Source organism: Seriola lalandi, unplaced genomic scaffold (assembly GCF_002814215.2).
Source record: "Seriola lalandi dorsalis isolate HSWRI2012SDOR001 ecotype SW California unplaced genomic scaffold, Sedor1 jcf7180002054582, whole genome shotgun sequence".
NCBI classification, from domain to species: Eukaryota; Metazoa; Chordata; class Actinopteri; order Carangiformes; family Carangidae; genus Seriola; species Seriola lalandi.
Genome location: NW_019525135.1, coordinates 2,510,419 through 2,531,288, shown reverse-complemented (window position 1 = coordinate 2,531,288; position 20,870 = coordinate 2,510,419). Strand labels below are relative to the sequence as shown.

The 20,870-nt window shown below is 38.4% G+C and overlaps 3 protein-coding genes across 5 annotated transcripts; 1 reads left to right on the top strand and 2 right to left on the bottom strand.

Moving 5' to 3' along the window:
- Positions 1-1,576: 1,576 nt before the first annotated feature.
- slc25a4 (solute carrier family 25 member 4) lies at positions 1,577-3,905 on the top strand. Its single transcript, XM_023418547.2, has 4 exons — positions 1,577-1,785; positions 2,482-2,968; positions 3,068-3,208; positions 3,324-3,905. The coding sequence occupies exons 1-4, from the start codon at positions 1,675-1,677 to the stop codon at positions 3,479-3,481; spliced, it is 897 nt and encodes a 298-aa protein (XP_023274315.1). The 5' UTR covers positions 1,577-1,674; the 3' UTR covers positions 3,482-3,905.
- A 661-nt stretch (positions 3,906-4,566) lies between these two features.
- On the bottom strand, positions 4,567-11,958 carry cfap97 (cilia and flagella associated protein 97). Of its 3 annotated transcripts, none has more exons than XM_023418414.2 (5): positions 11,797-11,958; positions 10,407-11,362; positions 9,012-9,292; positions 6,152-6,314; positions 4,567-5,204 (listed from the first exon to the last, which is right to left on the bottom strand). In XM_023418414.2, exons 2-5 carry the CDS (start codon positions 11,335-11,337, stop codon positions 5,080-5,082), a joined length of 1,500 nt encoding a protein of 499 aa, XP_023274182.1. In that variant the 5' UTR covers positions 11,338-11,362; positions 11,797-11,958; the 3' UTR covers positions 4,567-5,079. The 3 variants fall into 3 exon arrangements, with proteins under 3 accessions (XP_023274182.1, XP_023274184.1, XP_023274183.1); XM_023418416.2 differs by having other exon boundaries at positions 4,567-5,201; XM_023418415.2 differs by having other exon boundaries at positions 11,888-11,948.
- Positions 11,959-13,496: 1,538 nt separating this feature from the next.
- ufsp2 (ufm1-specific peptidase 2) lies at positions 13,497-18,485 on the bottom strand. The gene is made up of 12 exons (XM_023418419.2): positions 18,355-18,485; positions 18,063-18,153; positions 17,010-17,193; positions 16,856-16,922; positions 16,447-16,601; positions 16,101-16,293; positions 15,705-15,851; positions 15,404-15,568; positions 15,150-15,274; positions 14,981-15,057; positions 14,238-14,362; positions 13,497-14,141 (listed from the first exon to the last, which is right to left on the bottom strand). The coding sequence occupies exons 1-12, from the start codon at positions 18,355-18,357 to the stop codon at positions 14,055-14,057; spliced, it is 1,419 nt and encodes a 472-aa protein (XP_023274187.1). The 5' UTR covers positions 18,358-18,485; the 3' UTR covers positions 13,497-14,054.
- Between the last annotated feature and the right edge of the window lie 2,385 nt (positions 18,486-20,870).

The window sequence follows — 20,870 nt, the reverse complement described above, 5'->3', positions numbered from 1 at the left end:
GTCTAACATCAGAGGAACACTGTGAAACTTAGATTTGCTGCCATCAAGTACAAGTTTTTATCTATTATGATTGGTATAAATGAGTACTAATACTATTAGTATAAGTGCTGAGTTTTACTACTTTGATATTAACCCGTTAAGAAACATCATGAAACTTTTTGTGAAGTTTGCCTATGAAGCAACACAGTCAAAGAGCGCCACCAAGTGGCCAAGGAGAGGTGGTGAAAGTCCTGCAGGGAAGACCAAGAGGATGAAACCTCAAAAACATGACAGCTTCACTTATTTGATTGCATTTACATTTTAGTTTAATTTATTGAGTCTATGAGAAACTGTTAAACTTTTATTTATTTATTTTTTAATTTTCATATAGACTATGATTTTGACACGTATTGTTATTGCCTGATTTGTTTGTATAGACGTGCCTTTTTAATGCCCGTTATTGTAAAAAATCTTGACAGCCAACTGAAAGTCGTACGTTTTGTAATTATATGAATGAAGTAGTCTTGGAATCCAGCCACACTGGCGGACTGGGGGCTGTAGTACGTTATGTCCAACGACTCGTCAGTGGAACAAAACCAAGCCAAGCTGGCCGGTTTACCAGTTTGGATCAAATTGCGTTTTCATGTCAGATCTTGTGATATCTCACGTCTCAAGTCAGTCAGGACCAGATTTTTTTTTCACAACAAAATTGAGCGAAACCATTCGACTCGTTTGCTGGAGGCATGATCGCTTTGAAAGAAAAAAGGTCTTTTCCAGTCTTACTCTGTCTAATCTACTTCTGATCTAGGCAGGTTTCCAACAGGTGCCAAAAATGGATGTGCAGCAAAGCTGTCCATGCCTGGAGTGGAAAATCAAATCGATTATACAAATCAAAGTAAAGTATTGTGGATGGTGATTCAGTCGAATACTTTCAACTTTTTTTCCTTTTATCATAAAAAAAGTTTCCTAAGCACCTGACCTCTGACCCAGAATCAACAGGTTGTTTTTCCAACTTAAGTGACATCACTGCTTGGTTGAATGAAAATCGGTTTTACGTTTGCGTTGCTTCTAGTAAGAAGCCTGAGAACAGCTTTGTGTGAAATTAATCAAATGAAGAAAAACACTGCGTGACTTTCTGTGTATTTGTCAGAGTCATATCACACCTTGTCTGCCATTGTTAAAATGGTCTATACACTATAAGATTACTTTACAAATGTAAAAACCACAGTTGATTCCTTATTTAGATGCACTTCCATAATTCCTTATTTCATTCGAAGGATTTTGGAAACTCAGTTGACCCCACAAGTGTATGTTTGGATTGTGGGTGAGAAGGCTGTTTACCAGCAGGTTTTTGTTTTTAAATTACCATGATGTGGATTAGATTATAGTACAAATAAATCTTCGTTTTAATTGTAATCAAATTACACAGATTGTGTCCTTTAAACGTCCCCCGGCTAGGACATGACATGAACATGGCGCATGTCTTGACCTTCAACCTCGGATATTTATTCAATGTCGTTTATCTGTTTGACAAAATGCTAATCCATCACTCAAAATTCTCGCGATAATTGGCGCCGATATATTAGGACGGATGGAGGAGCCTCGTCCACTTGAAGGGGCGTTGGGTTTCCTTAAGGACCTTGGTGAGGTTTGGAAGAGTCAAGGGTTACAGGTTTGAACAAGAAACATCCAACCATGTCGGACGCGGTGGTTAGTTTCATGAAGGACTTTTTGGCTGGTGGCATTGCCGCTGCCATCTCCAAAACAGCTGTTGCTCCTATTGAGAGAGTCAAGTTGTTGCTGCAGGTAAAATAATTGAAGCAACTGTTACCTATATCATGATAGCATGTTCACTGTTTTGTGCGTAAAAGTGTGCGTAAATTCTGGATAGCTGATCAACCTAACACCAAAATGTAACAGTGGAATTTGTTTTAATGGAAGAAAAGTCTAATTGTCCAAGGAGTAGGTTCATTTGATCTGGTGCGTAATGTCAAGGGGCATGTGAGAGGTCCTGCGTTTAAGTGGAGATGGTTTTACGCACTGCTCTTCGCGATGCTGCTGCCATGATGATGATGGCAAGAGTCATACGTTAAAGCAACACAGTCATAATAATAGATTACGGTACTGTTTGTACGTTTTTTAAAGTGAATTATTACTCCTTTATAACAGATGACCGCAGTAATATTTAGTGTAAGTGAATTGCTAAATTTAACTTGGAGTGTGTAATCTAATACACAGCCGATTCTCAAGTGACAGGAGAGTGCCTGGAGGCTGCTGCTACAACTACAGTACATAATGACTGAACGGAGAATATGAAACATCGACTAAGATTATGAAAATACACGAAGTTATCAAAAGTGAAATGCAAAACAATATATTCTGTTGTTAAAAAATCTGGGGATGACAAAGTTCCTAGCACACAAAACTTTTATTAGTGAATCCATCACACTAAGGGGTAATCGTCTTTTTCTAATGAACTTTATTGTATTGTATTATTTGTAGGTCCAGCATGCCAGCAAACAGATCACCGTAGAGACACAGTACAAGGGGATCATGGACTGTGTGTACAGGATTCCAAAGGAACAGGGCTTTATTTCCTTCTGGAGAGGCAACCTGGCCAATGTGATCCGTTACTTCCCCACCCAAGCCCTCAACTTCGCCTTCAAAGACAAGTACAAGAAGATCTTCCTCGGTGGAGTGGATCAAAAAACACAGTTCTGGCGTTACTTCGCTGGCAACTTGGCATCTGGCGGTGCCGCTGGTGCGACTTCCCTCTGCTTCGTCTATCCTCTTGACTTCGCCAGAACAAGACTCGCTGCCGACATCGGTAAGGGCGCAGCTGAGAGAGAGTTCACCGGTCTTGGAAACTGCATCGCCAAAATCTTCAAGACCGATGGCCTCAAGGGTCTTTACCTCGGTTTCAACGTGTCAGTTCAGGGAATTATCATCTACAGAGCGGCCTACTTCGGATGCTTCGACACAGCCAAAGGTCTGCACATCTGTTCGACCCGACATTAAACATGTGTTTAACATTGTATTCGTGTCTTTTCTCGTGAAGAACGAGTGGCTTAACTTCTCCCTCATACAGGCATGCTGCCAGATCCCAAGAACACGCACATCGTCGTGAGCTGGATGATTGCCCAGACTGTCACCGCTGTAGCTGGTCTTATCTCATACCCCTTCGACACCGTCAGACGTCGTATGATGATGCAGTCTGGACGCAAAGGAGGTGAGCATCAGACATGTCCTTTTAGTGATGAATTTGAATAGTTTGGCCCAATTGCGCATTTTACGCATGCATCCATTGGAATTACGCATTACTATCTGTGTCTCAATTTCCACAGCGGATATCATGTACAAGGGCACACTCGACTGCTGGAGGAAGATCCTCAAGGACGAGGGATCAAGAGCCTTCTTCAAGGGTGCCTGGTCCAACGTGATCAGAGGCATGGGTGGTGCCTTTGTGTTGGTGTTGTACGACGAGATCAAGAAGTTCACATAAACTTTCTAATCTCCCAGTCCCAAAGGAAACCCTTCGCTTTGTTTAAGTCTTAATTCTTGTGATAGAGTTGATAACAGCTTATGGTGAATTACAATGTGGGCATGTGCTCTTCAGCAACAGCCCGGGGGAAAGAAGGGAAACTTGACCTGGGTTAACATGCCTCCTCAGAAATCTGTATATATATCCCATCTACGACGTGCCATAAGGCACAAACTTTCAGTGTTGCAAAGTCAAGCCGGTGGTTCAGTGGAGATGCTGTGATGATGCAAAGGATGACGTCACTACCCGCCATATGCTCCTCATGTTAGAGTCAGTTTGTAAAGCAGTTGCTGAGGCCCATGTGTTGTTATGTTGTGACCACTCTGACCCATGTATCCCACCTCATACATTATTTTATTAAGAATAAAGATTTATTAGTCTAAAAGTCCTGTCTCTTTTGATGCATGTTTTGTTGCCATGGCAACCTGTTATCTGCAATTAAACAGGTCTTTTTCACAGCAGATATTTTGACTTGTCATAGGAAAAGCACTGTTGTTACTAATAACATTAACAATGGCTCTGTTTTATTCAAGTATCCCAGTAAGTCATGACCCAAGTGTGACAGTGAGCCAACATGTACAACACCAGGACCCTGAAACTGAAGCAGCTGAACAGAATTCAGCGATCATAACACCTGTGCTTTTCCTACTGTGACATGTCAAAGTGTGTTCAGAGAAAATATCGATTTAGAACACAATGCAGTTAAAATACAGTAGGATTTTGTCAAAATATCCAAAATTGAAAGATGATATCTTTTCATACATGACACTTGCACTGTCAATAAAATCAAGCCAAAAGTAGCAGAAAGGCTTGTACCACATCATTTTTGGTCTAGTAGAGAACATTTTCAAAAATATTCAACGTCACGAGTATACCAAAGAAATACACTGAGTAGCTTAATGTACAACTACCCCCCTAACCAAACAATGGCATGTGTCCAGTTGGAACAAACTGGTCACAATAGTGTTTGATTAGAAAAGTTAAAAGAATGATTAACTGTCCACCAACCTATTTAAATATGTATAGCACACATATAACACCAAAAATCAATGTTCAAATAATGTTTTAATTTTTTAAAAACATAATTCTTTAGTGCATCATAAACTGTACAAATATGAGAAGGCGGCAAACAAAAAGCTGCAGATTTAAATTAAAAAATATTTATTTGAAACGTTACTTACTGAAATAATAAACAATGGATTATTTATTGTTATAATTTCAACACGACGGTCGGTGAAAGGCAATATTTTCTTCAAAAGTACAGCAAGCTTACTGTTGTAACACCTTATTGCAATATTCAGAAGCCACAGTTGAACTATTTGAGTGCATTACAATAGCTTTGAGCCCAGAGCATCACTTGCTATATTTCAGCATTGAGGAGCAGAAAAATGTTTATCTTCTCTATATATTATCATGACCACAGAATCACTGAATAGCTGATAAAGGTGTATGCTGAAAAAAAAATCCTTTGAACTTCATACCTTCCACACTTGACCTTTTGTTAAGGGAACCAGCGATGTGCTTCTTAGTAGATTAGATGTCTGAAAACAGCAGAGGTCTTAGCACCAGGCTGGTCGAGCTGCACTCAGTTTTTTTGACCTGGGTAAAGGTGTGCTGCTAGAGTCCGTGGTGGTGGAAACTGCTCTGGAGCTGTGGTGAGCGGAACTGGTTGACCTGGGACCTGCTGGTGTGGATAACAGAGAGACAAACTCTGACTACAGACTTACCATCACATATTCATATAGATACTAAACATTTTAGAATATTTACTTTAGATTTCAGCCACAACAAACAGTTACAGTGCAGGTAAACACACACACAAGCAAATCGTGTTCAATCATCAATAGATATCTTATTGTCATTTAGCACCCTGGACTCTACTATTGGCCAACAATTAAGGACATTAAGTTCACAGTTTACACAAAAATGGAAAAATGCTAAACAATTTAATTACAAATATTACCAAACAACTCTTCAAGCAGTTATTTTAAACAACTTTAAATAGGTTTAATGTGATAAGAGCAGGAACATCAGTGAAGCAGTCGTTACTGATCTCTGAATTAGTGGGTGTTTTTCTTACCGGTATCAGTCATCCGCAGCTGCTTTGCACTGCCTGAAAGTCTTCTCCTTCTGTTAATTTAACATCTGTAGCCATCTGAAGGCAGCAGGTCAGCTGTGTGATAAATATGCTTCCAATCTGAGCAGTGCTATGCAGCACAGTGCCACATGCTAATCTTCTTTGTTTAGCTCGATTAAATTATCACATTCACCAACAGCCTGCAGCAAAATGACTACACATGCACTTCTGTTGGTGCTTTTGTGGAATCAGAACTCTCAGTGAGGGCTGGGTGCACAGGAGATTTTATGCTGTGCAGTTACCTCACAAGTGGGTTTGTCTTAAAGTGATAATCGGCATCTCCTGGCCCCCACGTTTTCATCGTATATATGAAATATATGAATGGGTGGAGGGATGGACAGGAAGGCACACACTTATTATTCAATCTGTTTTATATAATGTGTGGCTGAAGACCTTGTATGAGCAGGTTTTCATCACCATATGGTCATGTTATTTAGGGGTATATAAATTATTCATTATTTATTCGTTTTGTAACTACAAAACAAATCACCTACCTGAGGCTGTCCTGCTGGTAGGCCTCTTTTTCTTTGAAGTGGACCCACAGATGGGTAATGACGGAGCTCCCAGGTACCCGACTTGGCGCTGGTAGTCTGCCATTTGCTCTGAGCGCCTCAGGCCAGGTGTAGGTTTGACAGACTCCAGTCTCTTCAGGAAAGCCTGTAAGAAACACATACATTTCTCACATTTTGAGAACCAATTCCAAGATGTATTTTTCAGTCACATTCAACCCTAAAAGAGATGGGCATGTACAGGAGGTCAGTTCAAAAGAATTCTCGGTAAAGCTATTGATTTAATTTTGAATATAGTGCTTTAATATACAGAGTATCGTAAGTAAGTAAGTAAGTACGTTTTCAGAACTTTTGATGTTGAGATTCTCATCCATCATGCAATGCCATCATGATGTCTGATCAGCCCCAAATTCAATCTGCAGCATGACAACAATCCCAAACGTACAGCCAGAGATATTAAGAACTATCTTCAGTGACAAGAAGAACAAGGAGACCTGAAGCAGATGGTCTGGCCCCAACACAGCCCTGATCTCAACATCGTGGAGTCAGTCTGGGATTATGTGAAGAGACAGAAGACACTGAGACAGCCTAAATCCACAGAAGAACTGTGCCAAGTTCTCCAAGATGTTTGGAACAACCTATCTGCCAGTGTACCAAGGAGAACTGGTGCTGTTTTAAAGGCAAAGGACTGTTACAACAAACACTGATCTGATTTAGGTTGTCTGTTGACTGCACGTTGTACTAGGGAATCCAAAGGAATCATGGCAATATTTTGAATCTTTTGCACAGTAGTGTAAATGCTCGTAATAAAAGTATTCAGTGACTCTGACTGTGTGTTATTCCTGACTTCAGCCAGAAAGCCTAAATATGCAGTAAGGCTCACAAGCAGAAGTATTATGTAAATGCTAAATTTTGTTATTGAGTAATTCACTATTCACTGTGTCATTTACTGAAGCAGAATATATAACACACATAATAACATTTAAAAAGTGTTTATATCATTCACAAAATTAAATAAAACACAAAATAGTCCCCATTCTACAAATCCCAATCAAATTATAAAATTGAAAAATGTTTGGTGCTTCATAACAAACACAACCAAACAGCATGAAGCAAAACAGTGTAGGCAAGTGGCTGAAAGTCATGCATGCGGTCACACTTCCACATGCATGCTGTGCAAAAATCCGCCAGTGAGCAAAAACTCCATATGAAGCAATGCAACTAGCGTAAAGCTCAATAGTCAAGAGACTGGTCCACTAAAGTTCACAAATTCTCCAGAGGTCATAAAAAGGCACTACTGATTTCTACAGTAATTGCAGACAGACTAGTCACCTACTGCTTTTCCAATGTATGATTATTTTAAAATCTCTTCCCTCTATGTCAATATCACTTCTTGTACAGAAAAAATAAGTATATTTTGTAAATGACCAATCTTGAAATACATGGTATAACTAGTTCTACTTGTGCAGGACAAATGGGGTGCATGTGTAATGTGTGGGGTGGACACACTGATCACACGGCAGATTCAATTACTTAGTCTACTCTAAGAATAGAGAAGGGGAAAAGCACCCCCAACAACGTGGAGAGATGAAAATCAAGAGGGAGAAATGTCTGTACTGAAACTAGCTGGAACATAATCCATGATACCAAAAAAAATAAAATAATGAAAGTTGTTTAATCAGTAATAATAAGAAAAAGAAGAGACAGTAAAAGAAAGGAATGCAAGTTTTCTGTTTTCACTTAAACAACAACTAACAACCTGCTACTGTTACTGTTGGCTGGAAATAATTAGTTCAATTAAAATTTCCTGAATCATTGCAAACACTGCTGTATTTTATCTTTAAGTGGTCAAGCAGAGTTAATATATGAAGTGAGAGGCTGAAGCTGCAGAGGCTGAGCTGTCTTTTAATGTCACTCTATGGTGCTGCTGCTGTCCTGCCACCTGCTGCCATCTGTCCCAGTCCATCCGTATCTTCTTTCAGGGGTGACACTCCCAGACTGACACTAACCCAACCCAACCAACTAGTAGCTGTCTAACTAGTATCCTTAAATATACTGTTTATATTAGAATAAAAAGTAATATACTGGCACAAAATTATGCTGTAATGCATACACAGACTAAAGCTACAAAAATATGTGCATTTCTTATATGAAAGTTTTGACAATGATTACTTAAAGTACTTAAATTACAGATTCTCTTAGTTAATTAAAAGCAATTACAGGGACATTTTATTAAAACTACATCAGTAGGTGATACACTGACATGCTGACATGTTTTGGAGGAAATGACTGATGCACTAACATAGTCAAGTGGATCAAGTCGACAAAATGCATTGTTGACACTTCTGTCTGTCAGATCAAAGCGTTGTGTTACACAAATGAAACGACAGACAGTTAAAAAAACCATTGGCATACAGTATATTCTCACTGACAGGAGTTAACCAGGAGATGAGAACGTTCAAAAAGCCAACAGCAGCTACATATTTCGTCAGTTCAGACAGACATAATTAAAACAATTGACAAAAGTGGAATCTCTAGAGACAAAGCAACATCAATATCACATACTGCCCAGCACTAACTTAATCAATTATCAGTTATCACATTATATTTTGTCAGTATGAAAACTCACCACCATATATTCTAAGATTGCTGGGAACATTGCCATTGTTTAATTATATCATTATAACTTTTTCTTTAATGAGGTAATTTCATTGATATCTCTTTTTCATGAGAGACCTGAGTACAGAAGAGAAAAAGAAAAACAAACATAGCCAGATATAGCAAAATGACAAATACATACAACAAACAGATAAAACAAAAACAGCATCAGAGCATCAAAACTCACCAAGTTCTCCCTCTCGATGCGTTGCTGTTCCCGCTGCCTGTTGAGTGCACTGTGAGAGAGGCGAATGAGAGGCGATTTACCGGCCATATTGGCTTTCTTCTCATCTGCACTTCCCGGTCTGGGCCCTGGAGAAAGGCGCGAAAGCTCCCGCAAAAGTCGCTGGTTCTCTCGATCTATGCGCCGGACTTCGTCATTGGTGAATGAGTAGTTCTTCCTGTTTCTTCCTCCAGGACAGTGGAAAACCAGTTTACCTCCAAGTTGACTATCTGAACTGAGAGAGCCTGATTGATGAAAAAGACAATGGTTATAGTAATGAGTATCTTCATCTGCCTTTGGAAGAGTTATTGTGTTTTATGCAATGTTTTAATGGTCCTTTGATTCAAAGTGAACCAAGTGTGGTGGGTTTCTTTCTTTATAGAGTATTGCATAAACGAAAAGAACTAAATATACAAGAACATAAAATGTCATATTCTTGAGCCATATCCCTAGACTTTATAATGCCATTATTTACCTTTTGCATGCCCTGTATATCACTGGATAATTTTGAATGACTACTTTTTTTTTTTCAAAACACATTACAGTGTACTGAATGTGCTTAGTGCACATTGTTTCTGATGTACAGTGTAAGGAAAGATATCTGTTGCAGTTTAGTACTGACCTAAATTACAAACATAGTGTTTCATGAAAAACAACTACAGTGTAGAACTTAATGTAAAGCAGAAGAAGTCAGAAGAAGTCAAAGATACCTATGTGCACAGTGGTATTTAGGTACATTACCATTAGCTATTCAAAAAGACAGATTCACTGATCTAAAAGAGAAAAGGCTTTTTGTGATTTAGGTGAGCTTGAAGAGGAAGTCTATTTGGTTGTTTTATGACTGATTTGTTGATTTAAGAGCTATGTTTTTAGTAAATATAATATAATAATAAGATCATAATTTCTTATGAGTTCTTCTGTATGTATGATTATGAAAAACTTGAGCTGTGTTTAAGGAAGGGAACATCTTTGTGGCAGGTTATACTTGTTGAGGTTGGTACAGAAAACAAAGTTCTTTAATTTTAATGGCGTTATATTTAAGAAGTTGTTTTCTTGTCTTACAAATGTTTCAACATTGCATTGATATTTCTTTCTTCTAAGTCCATGTGTGCTGGACACTTGTATGTGCATAACACAATAAATAAGATAAATAACTAACTACATTTAAATCTAGACAAGCAGTTACAGTATAGAGAACTGGTTCCCAATCTAGGAGTTGCGACCCCTTCAACAGGTTTATATTTTCTGACTTTTTAAAATACTGAATACTTTAATCCTTCCACAACCCAAAAGGGCACAGAAAAAACATGCCATTCTTGTCTGTAACTGACAGACAAAGAATGGCACAGCTTTACTCACACTCATCCACATCCTCATCTGAGCCCTCAGCTTGATCTATATTGCCAAGGCCACTGGAGGGCACACTCTCGTGCTGCTGCTGCTCTTTAAGGCTTCCCTCTTCAGCCTCTGTGTGGTTCAGGTCCAATGACTGCAGAGGGCTGATGTCAGGAGAGGAGAGGGGGCTCACATCTGTCACTGTATCATCTGACTCCTCTGCATGGCTGGTAGGCAAATCCAGAGATCCTGCTGTGCCCACTCTGGACCTTCTCTCTCCAGGGGATAAAGAAGACCTTTTGGGTTTGGGAAGGGTGGGGGACCCTAAACTGCTTCTCCCACTGCTACTGCTTGAAGAGCTTTCTGAGTCTGCATCTACACTGACCTTGGTTGAGGAGGGGAGTGGACTTCGCATGCGCCAATTTCTACTAAGTTTTTTAGGAGATTGCTTATTTCTCCTTTTTGAGCCTGAGTGTTTGGCACTGGACTGTAATGCTTCTTCTTCACTCTCATTAGAGCTCTGGTTGTACACATCCTTATCATGTATCTCTCCGCCCTTAGCCAACAAAGCCATAAATGTCCCACCGGACCTTTTAGAATGCAAATTGTAATCATCCTCACTATCACTGCTACTAATGATGACTTTATCTGACATAGAGGCAACAGATGACACATTGGATGCCTTGCTCCTCTCCTCTTCCCTTGATTGACAACTGTTCTCTTTCCTTTCCACATTGCTTCTGTTGTTGTTCACTTGCTTCAGGTGATTTTTCCTCCCACTAGTCCTCAGGGACAAATCATCTTTTGTTTTTTCAGTCTGTGTTGCACAAAGCCTCTCATGTGCTGGTGGGCTCTCCAACTTTTTCCCTCTATCTCTGCGAATGCCATCATCATCACAGTCACTATCAAAAAACGAATGATCCACTTCACCTTCAAGTTCACTGGGGTTGAACATGACAGTCTGTCCTCATACACTGAACCTGTAGGATAGTGTCAGGTTGAGATAATATGATGGTTTAAGAAGAATATCATATTATTATACATTATCACACAACAATAACATAACATTGGCAATAATTGATTTAAACTTGATGCAGATGTTATTTGTGACACATTAAAGCGGATATATCATTTTGATATATCAATACTTAACGCATAAGGCTATAGCATTATAAGCAAATTTAGCATGAGATTTGGACAAACCAGCCATGGCAATGACATATTCTAGTCAATAAAGACACTTTTCTCCACGTAGTATATAACAGTTAACCCTTTAAAAACACCATGAAGACAAAGCATCGTTTAAACCTACAACGCATACTGTATACGTTGAGTTTGATAGCTGGCTAGCTTAACTTACTCCAACTATACGTTTAGGTTAGCTAACTTTAGCTATGTGGCAACCAAATCTTACCTCACGACAAACGGTGTTCCACGTTACAGTTGCATTTGCTTCTTTAGAGAGGATGTATTCCACTGAGAAGAAGAATAAACAAACCACAAACCTGCACTAAAAGCCAAATCTTCTTTTAGCGGGCTACTACAGCTGGATACCGTGAGCGTGACATGGTGCCTAGTAACTACGCTACGTCACTTCCTGGCAACGGTTGCTCTGCAGCAGCGTTGCGCCTTAAATGTTTCACAATAATTTAACAAAATCTCCCAAGAATCAAATAAAAATAAAATTGAAAGTGAATAGAAATAAACATATAATAATAGTTAAATATAATATAAAATAATTAATAATAATTTTTCAGCTGAAATTATTTAACCATGTGTCGTCAGTGTTTTGACAAAAATAAATAAATAAAATCTTGGGCCTAACTTAAGATCTACGTGCCAGCAGCCTATTAAACCACTGATGAATGCCATTGAATGAAAAGCTGCGGATTTAAATCTCACAAAAGATCTAAATCTATATTTTATACATTGAACCTGAATACATTTTGTATGTCTACACAAACTGGAGAAGTAAGAAGTTTTGAATAGCTGGGTTTTACACTCATGAAAAGACTGTGTTGCTGTGAGAGATTTAAAGGTACGCCCATTTGAACCAACCCATTTTGAATGAGCAAATAACTCTTTGTCTTTCATTATAAACAGTGTAACATTAAAGTTGACTTCACATATTTCCCAGATGGTTTTGTGGTTGAATTCATAGACTGTAAATGAAAATGAATCTAATGTCAAACTAACAAAAAACACAAAGATCCAACGTACTGTACACTACAACATTATGAGTCAATTTGGTGATTCTGCTCAACAATCATAATGTGTATGTTGTTTTTTCTTGTGATGTTCTTTTGTGTATATATATATATATATATATATATGTATGTATTTGTATTTTGAGTAATTCTCAAGTGACAGGTATGAACATATGAACACAATGTGGCTACTAAGCAGCTATTTCATAAAAAAAACAAAATGAATCTTCAGACTGCAGTATTTTGCTCTTGCAGCCAAAAGCACAAATATAAATCTGTTAAACATATTGAGGGATAGAAGCTGTAGAGAAATAGAGGGGAGGTCATTTAGTTTTTTCCTTGGGGATCTATTATGCCAAAGTAACTGCTCCCCCTAGTGCATCTCCATTAACAAGAAAGGGGATTATCTGGTGGCGCGTCCCCTGAAATTACAATTTGTCACGGGTTTTCTCTTAATAACATAGTTAGACCTAGAAGTGACACACACTAATGAAATGCCGATGTCCTAGGACAATAGTACTTGGGGGACTCTATCATATAAACCTGTGTCTGGTCACTGTCATTGAATTTACATGCCAATGCAGGATGGGTAGAGATGGGGATTGAATGGGGGTATTTCTGTGACAGTCCCATACTTACACAATCAACCCATGGATACGAAATCTCAAAGAGTGACAAAAGGATAAGATTTAAACATTTCTTTTAATAAAATTCCTATTTCTTTTTGTCTGCTGGTGACAGGAGAAAATCACCCATCTGACTCTGACAACTGACTGATTGTGAAAACTCAATTACAGGGCGTGATTGTTTTCCAATAATGGGCTGTGACAAAAGTGGATCTTAGAGTGGGACCAAGGGTGCTTAGATTCCTTTAAATGTTTCTAGGGGGTCCACAGTAAAATGAGAATTATTGTAAATTCACTGTAATTTATTCACCTGTAAATACATAAGTTACAGAATGCATAAGAATGAGTATATATTCCTCCCCACTTTTATCTCCCCTCCTACAGGCTGTACTGTACAGTTTAATCATTTGTAACATAATTTGTAAATCAGCCAGTACAGTATGGTACAGTAGAAAAGGTGTCAGCTTGTGTTCATATCAACCAGATGCAGAAGGGGCATGTTTTGCATCAGTAATCGTGGGTTTGTTTGTCTACTGATAACATAAAGCAGTGACAAAACTCTTATGACCTTGATGTATTGTATTTCTCTTCAAAATAAAATTAGCCTATTTAGTATAGATTTTTTACCAGACTTTGTCGTATTAAATAATAGCAAGTACAGAAAGTACAGACATGATTCATTTCTCCATAAAATTACATCTACATCTAGTTGTGTCTTTGTTGCGAAGACAATAATTAATTGGACACATTCTTATAAACAAATGGGTTATAGTGTCACTCCTAAGGTTTCCATATGCTGTACTGATACCAACGATGTTCATCTGAAAGGCTGTGAGAGCTCAGATGAGCTTTGGCTTCTGAGGCAGACAGAGATTATAATACGCAGTTTGATCCCAAAAATCTGGTCCTTTCCAGCCACACCAGCCCTGAGAAAGACAAAATACACACTGGTCAACACTGTATCTGAAAAGTTTTACTTTACAGAGAGAAATGCTGCCAGTGTGGATACATGCAACAGTCACCTTGTCTGTAATAAGCTGTAGGTCCTCTGCTCCTGTGTAATGTGGATCTAGGATGAGATAGCGGATCTGCCCGGTGGTCTCACTCCATGCCACACCCAGAATAGTGTGAGCTAAAACTCCCCCTCCTGCAACATAGGACCATTATTTTTTTAACAAACCTGTTATTCAAATTGGGAATTAATATTTGCATTTCATTGTTAGTCATAACTAATATGGGCTTCTGTAAATGCTGAAACCCTCTGTCACTAAGTCAGCAATAGTTAATTAGATGATTTTTGTCCAGTTAATTACAGTCTATTAAGTATACAGTAATCAAAGAACTGAAATTATAGAATAACATTACTGTTTCTCCTCTGATGTGCATGTGACTGTATAAGTCTTGTGTTTACAAATGCTAATGTTAAAAAAAAAAAAAAAATTATAGCATCAGACACAATTAATAACTAGATGTTGTCTAGTTTCTTTAATAAAAATAAAAAAACTCTGTTTTGAATTTTAAAGAAAGCTTGGCCCTTTAGTCTGCAACTGGATCATAGATTTTTTGTTTAATATCATACCGACATGTTGCTATAGACTGTATAAGTGTTTATAGTTTTAAGTAAAAATTCAGTATAATCTTATGAAAGATATATATATATACCAGAGTTGTTATGTTAAATATATGAGTTTTAAAGTTTGTGCAAGTTGATTAAGTTTAATTAAAGCCCAAAATGCTGGAAATAATGGTCTGACATTCAGCTCACCAATCATGATGGGAGTCCCTTCTGTAAGGAAGTGGTTGGCCAGTTCTCTGCCTTTGGATGCCAACTCAGACCCTTGACTGAAAAGCACACAGATGAGCCATCAGATAAATCCAAAACCTTCACATAAATATTACAATATACAAGGTGCTATGCAGGCGTGTAATCAGACCTCACAAACATGATCTTGGAAGTGACCCCAAGCAGCTGGTTCAGAACAGCCTGAACCTCAATGGATCCGATCCACTGGCGTGATCCCACAAAGGATGTCTGCTTGTCTCCAACGTCCACTAAAGCCTGGAAAACAGTGACCCAAATAGAGGCAGGCATCGCGGACATTATTGATATGAAATTTCAAAAGAAGAAAAAAAACAAATACAGGCACATCTTTTTATTGTATTGTGATCATATTTATAGAAGTACTACCTGTTGGATCTCTTTGTGAGTGGGCACAGACCGCTCTACGTAGCCTTGCTGCTGGAACCAGGAGCAGATGGTCTGCAGGGAACGATAAGCACAGCCCCAGCCATTGTCATCCATACGGTCCTGCATGTAGTGGTGATAGCTGTAGATCCCCTGGACCAAGTACACCTTGAAAAAAAAAAAACAACATAAGACAGGCAAATCAAGGTTACTATCCCCTGTATATTCCTTGAGTACATCTCAGTATCCATCTTCAAAAAGGGGGACAAAGTGTAACAGACTTTAATATGGTAATTAGCCATACCTTTCCATCATCCAGGGTAGGATGTGTGAGGAGCAGATGAGGGTTTCGGAGATAACCGTCTCTGTAGGGCTCATTGGGAAAGTGGTAAGCATTGGCTCTTCTGAAAAAAGGTCTGTCATCTGGTAGCTCAAACTGTTGATGCAATTCCTACAAATAGAGATTTTGTGCAAAATGAATAATGGTGTATTATGTAAATACAAGAAGCTGGATCCACTGCCTGCTGTATAAAGCTATAGGATAAAATGTCAGACTTTCTGAATCTCAGCGTTCCTTTCTATTGTGTACGTTGTTTTTGTGATAAAGATGCTACCAAAATTTGATTGTAATATCAAGAGATTTACATGTTGCTTGCCAGTTTATTTGAGCTTTTAAAGAAGCTCAGTCTGTGGTTCTTACCTTCCGCTGTGTCTCTAGTTGGCCGTCAGGCACTCCTGCTGGGTAAACCACTGTCACTAGTCCTTTTGGCTCTGGAAGAAGAAAGTGGAGTGGCTCAGGGACCAGCAGTGTCGTCCCTTTTGTGTGTTGCAAAGTCACTTTCTCCATCTCAAACAGCTGATGAGTTAGCGCCTCCACCAGACGCTCACAGGCACTGCAACACCAGAATAAAATTTTTTCACAGTGAGATACAAGCTTTATCAAGGTAGTGAGTCTATCACTATTTTAACATTAATATATTGAGTTTACAGAGTCTGACCTGTAGTTCAGATTCAGATTTTTTATTTTTATTTTAAATAAGACATACTCCTTGATCGTGTCATTGCAGCTGGTACGGACAACACAGTCCATGGGAAGAGTCGCAGACAGGAAGTGGGAGCTCTGGAGAGTTCTGCTGAGGATGGGAGCTGAGAGAGGGCCTGGCTTTGTCACCTCCATCATCAGGTTAAGGTTTATGACACTCTAAATGACAAGTTTAGTGGCATAAACACACAACATAAAGATGAGGAAAAGTCATTGCTTATAAGTTATACTATCTCAATGTGGAAAACTACTGTAGATAGTGGATACCTTTTTGTACACATGATGAAGAACAAAAGAGTAAGTATGTTGCACTGTTCCTGCAACATTTCTGACCCCCTACTGAGGACAAACATTACAAAAACTACTATTTCTGTCTTGGCACTCCCACATCCATTTCCATATTAGAAACTTACCACCGCTGAACTTTTCTTGTTTTTCTTTTTTCCAGATTTCTTGCCAAAGCTCTCCTGTTCATCCGTCCTGAAATCAATAAAAAATATTAATTATTCAGCTAAACAAAAAAAAACAACACAGGCTAGTCCACATGATCAACAAAACATGACTCACTGTATCCACAGATGTATATCTTCACACAGTGCGTTTGGTGTTATTTCTTCTGGTGTTGCATTAACACCTTTGTTTGGCCATATAATAACAGGACTGTCACAGACTGTGAGAACACAGGATTCAGATTTCACCTGGGAGCGGAGGGTCGCAAATGTTCCTGAGATCGCCTTGTGCATCAGCGACACTGACGGGGGACAGAGACACAGAGAATATTAGTCATTACTGTCCACATACGTCTCTGCACTTTTGGTTTGAGGCTGTTGGTTTGGGTTAGGCTCCTCAGGTCATTTAAGGGAAATATTAATACTACAGCAAAAAATTATCTTTAGATAATGGTATGTGCTTCTAACTTTGAGGCAACAGTTTTAATGAAGGCATTTTTATTTCAATGTAACAATTCCGTTGTGCATAAAACCAGGCCAATGATGAAATGGTTTATTGACTGCAGTGTGGAAGACCTTGAGTGACCTGCAGACCCTCAACCTCAACTTCATTCAACAATGAAATGTAACAAAATTTCTCATTTCTCTCTATCTCACAAAAAAACGATGATTAGAGTAAAGTCTGAAAGATAAATCCTTGTTTGTGCAGTGGAACTTTTTGTTCTTCCCTCAACCATTAGTCATCCCATGATCTCTCAGATTTATTGGTCCCTGAATCACTGGACTTAACAACCTAACTGTATACAGTATTTAGTATTTAGTAAAAATTTGCTTTAACAGTGACATGCTGCTTAAGGATTGATAATTAATGATCTGGATTAACTATGAAATCATGTCCTGTGTGTCATGTACTTATACTCAAGAAGACTTATTCATGCAGGACTTCTACTTGTAAAGGAGCATGTTTAGATTGTTGTATTGGCACCTCTACTTTAGTTAAGGATTTGAATACTCCTCCCACCACTGGTAATGTTCCTCCCATGCAGTAACTGATTTGTTACAGCATCCCACAAGACGGAAGCAGCCAGGAAGTGAAACCCAACATAAAAACACGAGAAACCCAAGTTTAAATAAAGAATATTGTGGTTAAGAGTCCATAAACATGCAGTACCGTCTGGGCTGTCCAGCTGACATTTGAGCTCCAGCCGCCCTCTCACACGGAGGATGGTCCCAGTGTAGGGGGGATGTGAGTCAACAAGCACCTGAGGGAACACAGGGCACGTTAACCAGCTGACAGAGTTGATAACACACATCTACATTATTTTGTGCTTTTATTTACTACTGAGGAAGAGTTGAGGAGCCGCTGTCAGCTGCTAGTTATCTACTAGCAACAAACTAACAGCAAGCTGAGGGAAACATTAAGCTATACTACATTAAACTAGATAATTTATCAGTAAACTTACCATGGTGGAGTTGAGTCAAGCAATGTACAACTACTCTCTACGCACTGGACGCTGACATGTTTGTTGTACGTGTCTCTGGCTGCTGCATCCTATTGGACCATACTGACCCCACCCGCTGATGTTGCGTTCAGGGTAACTCGTAATTTTTGGAAGTTTTTCCCGGATAACAGAGATGATTACAGCTGTGGCTCGTAACCTTTTTAGGGGGTATCTCCATGTAGGGAGTCTGGATACTTAGTTCCACTTTTTTTCTTCCTCAGATTCTTTTAGTAAAATAAGTTTTAAGATACCTGAGGAGGTACATGCCATTTTACAAGAAAAGAAAATATTTCAGTGTAGTCTGAAAAAATAGACACAATTTTGTGTAGCAGATTTTTTTTTCTTTCTCTCTGGGCTGCACTACAGTTGACCAAGAGATGCATTGGTTTTCCATCTCCTGTGCAAAAGCAACTAAAATGCGATCCATTCAGCTCAATTAAGTTATTAAATCATAAAGAATTATAATAATTGGACATTCATCTTTGTTCTTCTGTTGTGATAGTTACTACCATAAGTTGATTTTTAAGAGATTCAAGCAATACAAAATGCTAATGAGAGAGTGAAAATTGCTCCAGTCATACTGTAAATGAGTGTCATGTAAAATCTCCTGTCGTGGTGCTGTTAGTACAGTATTAAGTGTGTTCAGCCTTAGTGATGCATACTATATCTAATTATTCCAGCATCTGTGCCCATGTCACCCGTCTTATGCAACACTTGAAAACATGCATCAACATGCTTGCATTTTAAATTTTTTGTTCAGCTATTTATTTTGATTTTTTTGAAATTATGTTTTTAAAAGGATAAGTGATTCAAGGGAAGTTTGAATAATCACAATGAATACATAGCTAAACAGTAAAACCTGTTTCTTGTGTGTTGCCTGTTTGCTGCAGGCTATTACATGGTAGCCATGCACGCAAGGCCAGGCAGGATGAGTAGACACAGGGTTAGAGATACTGTACTGTATGTCATTATTCTGTATGAAGAAGAGGATGCTTTCTATCTATCTGAAAAAAAAACTATCTATCCAAAACTCTTTGAACTCAGTAAGCTTTGAAAAATCAAATGATCATCAAAGGCTGCACTAATAGTAAGAAGACAAATCAGATAGCAGTACGTATTTACCTGTAAATGAAAGGACTTACATTACAGGCCTTTTACAACTATGTATTATGGCAAAGTCAAATAAAGCAAATCCAGAAGTCATGAAGCGAAGTTGAAAATGAGGCTAATTTTAGGTCAGTGATGTTTTGTTCTAACATTGCTTCTGGAAAAAGATCATCAAGGGTTTGTTAGGATTAGTGGGAAAAGGAGCTGACATGGCCTTTTTCCTATCCCAAGCATTCAAAATCAGTCGCCTGTAGAAGATTGTTAGAAAAAAAACAAAACATAAACACACTTAACAGATCTAATGTACATTAGTAGACTGTAGTGTTAGGAATTATGAACATTTGGATGAAATCGCTTCACCAAATTGCACCTTCACATGTTTTGTCTGATGTGCCAATTAGTTTTGAGGACCAATTTTGTTATTTACAAGAGAACATAAATGCAACATTACCAAAGAAGATTTCATGTAAGTATCTATTGGAAGGTTTTATGTGCCTGAATGTTACAATCTGCCTAAAAAAAACTTTCTTCTTGTGAAACTGGGTGTATATACATTGTAAGTGTCTGAGGTCATGGCTGTTAAGTTCCCGTGGACTTAGTGTTCTGGGCTTGATTTGTGATGAGATTAGCTATCTCTCTGGGTATCATAAACACAGAGTTGGGATCTGTGGAAGAGAGTGTGCAAGGACTGAATAAATGGCAGGGACTGAAACTCACATTAGAAAAATGTACATTCATCATATGGACATAGGCAAAGTTTATCTTTGGATTCATTTGTTTGTGTAATATTTATTAAAAATGATTGATGGCAGGATGTAGCAAAGCAAATAAGAGTGTTTGGATTACAAATAATATTTGAGCAAGTTTGATGGCAAAGTTGAAGTGGACTATTATTAGGGACAACTCACTTCAGCTTTTACGACAAATTTAATGTATATTATTGTGGTCATTTGTGGCGATGTTCACATATTTGGTTTTACAATTTGATCAACTCTGGCAGTCAGTGAAAGGTAATGCTTTTTTGTTTGTTTTTGCCAAAATGTTACAGAATCATTTATGACTGATACATCCTTCATGTTTTAATGGTGGCACATACCTGGTGGTGAGTCTGGGGATTATAGAAGCTGTGTAGAGGTTTACAGTTTTTCTCAGTCGCTTTGGTTCGTTTCTCAGATCAGAATTGAAATTCTCAAAACTACTTGTTCAATCTTCACATCATTGTGTCACTTGTGCACATCAAGAAAGCAGTTTCTCATTTCTTTGAACAAGTTGCAAATGCTTTGGTTCATCATGCAAATGATTATGTACAATTCTCTGCTGTTTCCTACATTATCAGTTGCTTATGTCATGTTGATCAAAATGTATTATAA